Consider the following 9,120-nt stretch of genomic DNA (forward strand, 5'->3'; position numbering starts at 1 on the left):
TTTCAGAAAACTATTATTTGACCTGTCATATTCTTCTTCTGCAGTGTTTTTGATGTTGATGATGATACCGTACGTCCGTACCTCTTGCGTTTCGAAACGGATTTACATTTTCAACTCCTGAAGAAGAGGTATATATATACGAGTGTTTTATATATGTATTTTCATCTGGCATCCATATTTGAGGCTTGAGCTTGCAATTTGCTGCTCCAGTCTGGTAGAGGCTTGGTTCACTGCATCAACTGCCAGCAAGCTACCACAGATCTTAGCGTCATGTGTAAAGACTGTTGTTTTGCCTCCCTCTTCTCGTCTGGATTGTTGTCGATCCACTTTAGTAAAAATGTCCCTTTTGCAGTTATTTGTTCTAATTAATGCATCCTTATTTTGACAGGGAGTAAACAATGCTTTGGAACGTGCATTTAACCTTCATCAGCACACTACGAGGAACTTTACTTCAAGTCAGTGGCCACTGGCCAGAGCAAGGGCTGCAAGTCGGACCTAAATTTGCTTGCTGATAATGATTCACTTTGCCTTTGGCTATAGAGTAACGTTAAGAACTACACTGATAATTATCTTACAATACTGATTTTGTAGTCCCAACTAGAAAAAGAAAAAAAATCAAGGATTAATTGGGATTAACATAACAACATGTAAACTTGTTCTCAACCAGAAAATTAAACTCACGAGCTTAGTTTTACTTTACTATCAATATAAAAGACTTCATGTCAATATAAAAAGCAACTACACTACTGATGTACCAAAAAATAACAAGGTGCCCTATCAGAACACAATCCATGTCATGCTTTCCATAATTACTTTTAAAAAAAAATAAATAAAAATTTACATTAAATCCAAATTCACATAATTGTTTCCGAGCTCACTTTCCGGGGACAAAGTTGGTGGCATAAGCCCAAGCATTGTTGTTCACTGGGTCGGCAAGGTGGTCGGCCAGGTTCTCCAACGGTCCCTTTCCGGTCACAATGGCTTGAACAAAGAACCCAAACATAGAGAACATAGCCAATCTTCCATTCTTGAGCTCCTTCACCTTAAGCTCAGCGAAAGCCTCGGGGTCATCAGCAAGGCCCAATGGGTCAAAGCTTCCACCTGGGTAAATCGGGTCAACCACCTCACCGAGCGGCCCACCAGCAATACGGTAACCCTCAACAGCTCCCATTAGGATAACCTGTGTGGCCCAGATGGCCAGAATGCTTTGTGCATGGATCAAGCTCGGGTTGCCCAAGTAGTCAAGCCCACCTTCGCTGAAGATCTGAGCACCGGCCTTGAACCACACGGCCTCGCCGAACTTGACCCCGTTGCGGGCCAAGAGCTCGGGGAAGACGCACCCGAGGGCTCCAAGCATGGCCCATCTGGAGTGGATGACCTCGAGCTCACGGTTCTTGGCAAAGGTCTCTGGGTCAGCAGAAAGCCCAGCAGTGTCCCAGCCATAGTCACCGGGGAATTCTCCTGTTAGGTAGGATGGGGGCTCACCGGAGAATGGGCCCAAGTACTTGACACGGTCTGGGCCGTACCATGGGCTTCCGGATGAAACTTGCCTGCTGCCGGTTTTTCTCATGGTGACACGTCCAACACCGAGCTCCGGGGTGGAGGGGGAGAGTTTCACCGCCTTTCCGGCGAGGGATGGGGAGGAGAGAGCCATGGTGGAGGCTGCCATTGTTGAATGTCTGAGTTCGGTTTTCTTTGTGTGGTGGTGGTGGAAGTGGGTTGTTGTATTGGAAGGTAATTTATGGTGGATTGTGAGCTCGGGTCCTTATCTGATAATATCTATATCTTTAATCCCATTGGGTGTTCAAGATTTTTCCTTTGTTCTTCTTTGTCCACTTGTCACTCTCCAATCCACCAATTCCCCAGATTCCTTCCGAAAGGTATTAACCAATCAGGACGTACCACGTATGGATTTCAGATTACAGTAACCAATATTTCCAATCAAAAGCATGCTTAGAATATTGACATGTGTAGTTGAAAAGTATTTCTAATAACTCACTGCATGCAATGGAATTTGTTTCTCCTAGCTAGCATCTTTCCTCATGTTGGTGGAAATTGTATGGACCTGCCCAGTAAAATCTAATAAAATTGTCTTAATAAGAAGGCAAGCTATTATCCGAATTATTAGCAATTTTAACAAATTTAAAAGAGTCCATATAAAATGTTGTGATTTGTTGTTATCATGCATACACCAATAATAAATAATATGAAAAGAAAGAAGAAATAAAAGAGAGAGAAAGACACAGTATTTACGTAGTTTGGCAATTTATCTACGTCCACAAAAGTGAGTGCGGCTATATATATTTAATAATATCTCTGTTCAAGGTAACAATATAACATATATATAGTAATCCCTGCCATTCCCCAATTAAGAACCCCAGTAAACTTAGCAGTAATTCGTGTTTTTTCTAACGCGGGTCCGGACGGCTACAACCTAGCGTCTGAACACCACATCGAATAGGTGCTCTTGGGTCTAGGTGTCCATTGAGCTGTTCGGACACCTAAGCAAACATGAACTCTTTGTGGTTGCTGTTTGCTGACCCGTTCAGACACTTCATCAAACACTGGAGATTGTTCGGACGCTCCTTTGAGCCGTCCGAACGATCACCTACAAAAATGAACTACTTGTTCCAACGTAAAACTTATATGCTCAAAGAGGCCTCAAATAGCTCATGTCTTATTCGGATAGATACACTCTATAGAAGAACTTTCATAATCACTAATCCAAATTATTAACTATGTAGCCAGCAAATTGCTAAAAATCGAACCCCACGCACAAACAGCTAATTAAAAAGCATGAAATATTACCAGACAAAGCTGAGGCAGTGAAAAAATTACTACAAAATTAAAATTGAGAAAGAAGTCAAGTAAATTTTTTTACCGAGGCAATTTCTACTGTTTACTTTTACACACAAAGATGTCCAATAATTTCTCACCGAAAGCAAGCCAAACACCTTAAGCACACGACAAAATCACTCCCTTCTATTTTTTCACAGAGACAATTTGTTAAAAGAGAGGTGATGTTCACGTGGGTCAAGGAGAACCATGTATATCTAATGGCTACAGTATTATTGGATCACATTAAAGGTACGTAAAAACAAAAATAATAAAGTTTTAATGGCTGGTGTGCTTCTTAAAATAGAAAGGGAGTCAATCTTTCAATAGTTTTATATCTATTAAGAAATGACAGTCTTCAGAAATGACAATCTTTTCGTAACTGGACATAATTTGAACCGAATCAAAAATGATAATTTTTGATATAAAATATGAACTTAACAAGTATTCAACACAAAATTAATAAGTTAACGTTGAAGAGTCTAATACGTTTAATTAATTAGGTCGGGTTTGAATTGACCTATATTATTTTATACTCAATTCGAATCTAACACGTAAATACAACTTCTAATATCCATCAATTGATTTCCGCTTTAAAAAAGTAAACAAAATGTTTTTGGTGGCTGCTAGGACTTTTGGTGTAAAACATTTGTAGGGAAAAAAAAAATTCTAAGATGGTAGTAGCGGTGTACATGTGGGCGGATATTAATCATTTACATCAACTATTCGCAACTATCTACTATTCGCACACACGGATACGGATATGATTAGCAAAAACCATTATCCGTATATGCGAATGCGCTGTTTTAGGGTATGCGGATGCGATTAATAACCACACCCGCAAGCCTTTCATATATATATATATATATAATAAACCTACCAAAACGACGTTATATAGGATATGTTTAGTGTTTAAGTCTTGGATTTTTTTTCTACTCCTGACTTCACAGTTCACATTCACACGCCGCTATAGCCCAAATTAAACCGTCTTCTTCCTCTTGCCTCTTGCTTCTCATCTTTTGTTCTCTCATATCTCAAACTCTCATTTTGTTTTTTATGTTTTGAATTCATAATATTATTATTATACGTTTGTTAGATTTGTAATTTATATTTTATTATATTTGCTAGATTATTTCTATTAAGTAGCTATAGGGTTAATGTTGGCACTAGGTAATTACTCATATACCTAACATGGGAAATATTGGGACTGGCAGGCTACATTGTTTATTCAGACATTTTCATTGCAACATTTACTAGGTAATTTTTGTTGGTTGTTGGCTTGATTATTATACTTTTTGAATCATGGATAAAAAACATAAGGGTGTTTCTTGTGAGTATTGATTACTAAGGTCGTGTCTATAATATCATCTCTTTTTTTTTTTCTTTTTTTTTTTTTTTTTCTTGATTCTACATATTTTCAGTGTTGCATTATATTTTTAAAATACTAAAAATCAACACTATTTATTTTTAAAAGCGTTTAAAATATACTCATTACCTATTTGCGAATAACAGAAAATAACCGCATCCGCATCTGCATGTACACCCCTAAATGGCATCATGTCCTATAACGTAAGAGATATGGTATATTTACAACTTCTATATAACTCTTATACAAACTCTAACAATTTTTTTTTTTTTTTTTTTTTTCAAACTAACAATTGGATTTCTTTTCCTACATATAAGTCTTACATATTAAATGGTTAATTTTTTTTAAAAGAAATTGTTAAAATTGTATAAAAGTTGTAAACGTATTGTATCTAACAACGAATAGGTCAAACTCAAATTAAATCCTCTACAAGCATAGATATGGTCTGTTTAATTTTACTATTATATTAATTCAATTTGTCTGTTTCTTGTAATTGTTTTGTTTACTGCTTATACTTTTAAATATGGATAAGAAATAAAACTAAGGATAAAATCTATTTTCGGTCTATGTGAATGATTTAAAGTTGTGACAAATAACTGATTGGCGTTTAAAAAGAGACAAAATACTCTTTGAGGTAAGAAAAACAACAAATTCTGCTTCTTTTTTAAATTTTAAATTTTTAGATTTTTCTTTAAAATTTAGTTTTTTTTAGTTATATATATAATTTTAAGATTTTTTTATTATTATTTTTCGAATATTATTTTTGTCATCGGGAAACATTGATAAATTTTGATAATTTAGAGAAACCTTGACAATAAAGTGGTAGATTGAATGCGTATTTTTTTTTTAAAAAAAAAATAAAAAATAAAAAATAAAAAATAAAAATAATAATAATGATTCAATCATATAGGTTCTAACATAGCCTATTAGCCTGTTTTATATATATATATATATAATTCTGTCTTTCTCTGTATCTCCGTGAGCTGAAAGACATGATACATAAAACATATTTAAGATCTGGACAATTCTTGACAATTCATGTGATTGGAGGCGGAAAGATTCAAGCTGAAGAATGGCTTGTTTGTTTAGGTGTGTGATTTTTTTAAATTGTGAATATCGAAATAATTTTTTTTTTTAAAAAAATTGAACCCCAAAAGTGGAATTAGAGACGGAACTAATGCTTCGTTTGTTTGGATGTAAAATATTTTCGTTTTGTATTTTTTAGTGTTTGGTGCAACAAAAAATAATGGTCAACAAAAATCATTTTCAATTTGACCGAAAAAGCATATTTGATTTTTGGAAAACGATTTACGGTTTTAAAATTTGTACGCACGTTTGTAAGAATCCGCTACCGCCAGGTATTAGAGTTTGTTGCTAGTCTGAATCTGCCGTCAAAGGTCCTCGAATTTTGGGATCCGGTCACTGGAATCCGACAAACGTCGTCGTATTCCGGGGATCCGGCATTTTCGATCAGATTCCTTCCACCGGTTGGAATCTAGTCAGTGTTTCAGAAATTTGGCCTGTGCCAGAATTTGGTTAGTGTCGTTGAATTCCGGTGAAACTGGCTTGAATCCAACATAGTTGCTAGATTTCGGCAAAATTGGCCGAAATCTTGCTAGCGGATGACGAATTCCGGCCACCATTGCCAAAATCTCGTTGCTGGTCATTTTTTCATCGTTGGTGATTTTTTCTTATGATCCAAACACCGAAAAATAATTTCAAGAAAATCATTTTTTTTTAAAAATAATTTTTTAAAAATGTTTTATGACAAAACAAATGGAGTATAAGGAGTTAATAAGAGGCATGACTTTTGGTATAATAGTTCACCTACAGTAAGCACGCATGAAATTTCAAAGGCAAATAAGAACAACTTGAATTTAACTTGAGATTAAGACGGTTTGTTTCGGTATAAAATATTTTGTTGATTTTTTTTTGAGTGTTTTGGTGCTAGGCTTGGCAATTTTGACACGACCCACGAATCTGATACGAACACGACACGAATATATAGAGTTTGGGTTTAAGCTATAACCCGTTTATGTCCCGTTAATGACTCATTTATGACCCGTCAACCTGTTTATAACACGTTTATGACCTGTCTATGACCCATCAACCCGTTTATGACATATTTATGACGCATTAATGATATATTTTTTACCAAATTAGCTAAACGGGTTAACACGCCAACTCGATGGGTTGACACGACAACCCGAATTGCTAAGCCTATTTGGTGCGGTGTAAAATGTTATTCAACTTGAAAATGTTTTTTCAATTAACCAAGAAAAATAACCCTTAAGAAGTGTAAAATAGTTTACATTTCTTACTTGCGTAAAAAATTTTCTATTTCTCCCACATGTACTTCAAGCAAGTAATTGTGAGAGGACTCCTTATGGGGCCTATTACCTACCTGTTTAAGTAGATCTAGGACTGTCCAAACACTTGCTCGAACAAGTGGGCCCAACAATAACTCTCTCGCACTTGCCCGCCAAAATTTGTAGGTAATATGGACAAGCAATTGCACTCAATCTTAATCTCACTCCCAAAAGTCTTCTATTCTCACACAGTGCCCTTCCTCCGCAACTCTTCTTCATGCACTACGGTGCATCACCAAACATGTGTACAAACTATTTGAACCCCTAAAACAATATTACGAAAAAAAAAAAAGAAAAAAAGAGAGAAAGAAGAAGATAGAAGAAGAAGAAGAAAGAAGATCACTAAGATTATGGTTACGTTTGGTACGCAGAATGCCTATTCCATTAAGAAAATAATAGTGTAGAACATGCCTTGTGGGGTGCAATTTCAAATACTATAAAGTGATTTGCTTCCCTCACTAGACACCAATTATTTTTAATGTTTTCTTTATAACACAAGATCATTTAATGTGGAAAATAATGAAATTATTTTCGAGTATGCCTACTCAAATATAAATAGAATACATAAATATTTTAGCAAATTTATTGTCATTCTTATGTGTTCCGATCCGGTGACGACATGGGACCACAAAAGGGGACCCAACTTGTTCTCAACCAGAAAATTAAACTTATGAGCTTAGTTTTACTTTTACTATCAGTAAAAAAGACTTCATGTCAATATAAAAAAAAGTAACTAGAGTCCTGCATCACCAAAAAATAACACAAAATCCATATCACACTTTCCATTACGCACGCAAATAATATACATCAAATCCGAAGAGGAAAATTCACATAATTGTTTCCGAGCTCACTTTCCGGGAACAAAGTTGGTGGCATAAGCCCAAGCATTGTTGTTCACTGGGTCGGCAAGGTGGTCGGCCAGGTTCTCCAACGGTCCCTTTCCGGTCACAATGGCCTGAACAAAGAACCCAAACATAGAGAACATAGCCAATCTCCCATTCTTCAACTCCTTCACCTTAAGCTCAGCAAAAGCCTCCGGGTCATCGGCAAGGCCCAATGGGTCAAAGCTTCCACCTGGGTAAATCGGGTCTTCCACCTCACCGAGCGGCCCACCAGCAATACGGTAACCCTCAACAGCACCCATAAGGATAACCTGTGTAGCCCAGATGGCCAGAATGCTTTGTGCATGGATCAAGCTCGGGTTGCCCAAGTAGTCAAGCCCACCTTCGCTGAAGATCTGGGCTCCGGCCTTGAACCACACGGCCTCGCCGAACTTGACCCCGTTGCGAGCCAAGAGCTCGGGGAAGACGCACCCGAGGGCTCCAAGCATGGCCCATCTGGAGTGAATGACCTCAAGCTCACGGTTCTTGGCAAAGGTCTCCGGGTCAGCTGAAAGCCCAGCAGTGTCCCAGCCGTAGTCACCAGGGAATTCTCCAGTAAGGTAGGATGGAGCCTCACCAGAGAATGGGCCCAAGTACTTGACACGGTCGGGGCCGTACCATGGGCTGCCGGAGGGAGCCTTCTTGGGGGCTGTTTTCCTCATCGTGACACGTCCAACACCGAGCTCCGGAGTGGAGGGGGAGAGTTTCACCGCCTTTCCGGCGAGGGATGGGGAGGAGAGAGCCATGGTGGAGGCTGCCATTGTTGAATGACTGAGTTCGGTTGCTGGACTTCTTTGTGTGGTGGTGGTGTAAATGGGTTGTTGTATTGGAAGGTCATTTATACATACTGGACTGTGAGCTCGGTTCCTTATCTGATAATATCTATATCTTTAATCCCATTGGGAGTTCAAGATTTTGCATTTGTTTTTCTTTGTCCACTTGGCACTCTCTAATCCACTAAGTCCCTGATTCTTTTGCAGATTCTAACCAATCAGGACGTACCGCGTATGGAGTTCAGATTACACTCGCCAATATTTGGATTTTTCGACCAAAACAAAATATTTCCAATCAAAAGCAGTAGGTTATTGACGTGTTGTTGAAAAGTATTTGTTTTTGGATTTAATTCTTGCACTACACCATCACAATAATTGTACAACAACTTTTCACATGAGGGTGAGTCCCAGCAGGGACGGAGCCAGAAGTAGTTGTGGGCAGGGGCCAATGACCAAAATTTTTTTTTTTGGTAGGGACCAAATAAGCTAAATTTTTATTTTTACCTTATATTTTTTAATTTTTTATAAAAAAAAAAAATTTCTACCTAATAATTTTTTTTTTTTTGGAAATTGTGGGGGAGGGGGGGGCCATGGCCCCTGCCAGCCCCCCCTCCCTCCGTCCCTAGGTCCCAGTGTGTGAAACCCTCCCTCATGTGAAGGGTTATTGTGCAGTTGTTGTATTGGTGTTGTAAATCTAACATTTTCCCATATGAAATAGAAGCAATGAATCTTTTGGTATCCATGTACAGCCGTGGAGTCAGAAATTGATTATTGTAGGGGTTAAATTAAAAATATGAAAATGCAATTTATAATAGAAAATGAAGGTACGTTCTTCTGTTTCAACGCTTAAAAATTTAAAAAGACACTCTTTGAGATTTTAAGTTTCATTATTAAAA

The 9,120-nt window shown here is 37.6% G+C and overlaps 1 protein-coding gene across 1 annotated transcript; it reads right to left on the bottom strand.

Annotated features, from left to right (window-relative positions):
* Window positions 1-775: 775 nt before the first annotated feature.
* Window positions 776-8,273, bottom strand: LOC133867763 (chlorophyll a-b binding protein 3, chloroplastic-like). Its single transcript, XM_062304527.1, has 3 exons — window positions 7,422-8,273; window positions 2,969-2,975; window positions 776-1,276 (listed from the first exon to the last, which is right to left on the bottom strand). The coding sequence occupies exons 1-3, from the start codon at window positions 8,210-8,212 to the stop codon at window positions 875-877; spliced, it is 1,200 nt and encodes a 399-aa protein (XP_062160511.1). The 5' UTR covers window positions 8,213-8,273; the 3' UTR covers window positions 776-874.
* Window positions 8,274-9,120: the final 847 nt, after the last annotated feature.

The sequence above is a fragment of the Alnus glutinosa genome, chromosome 5, assembly GCF_958979055.1.
Source record: "Alnus glutinosa chromosome 5, dhAlnGlut1.1, whole genome shotgun sequence".
In the NCBI taxonomy this organism is placed as follows: domain Eukaryota; kingdom Viridiplantae; phylum Streptophyta; class Magnoliopsida; order Fagales; family Betulaceae; genus Alnus; species Alnus glutinosa.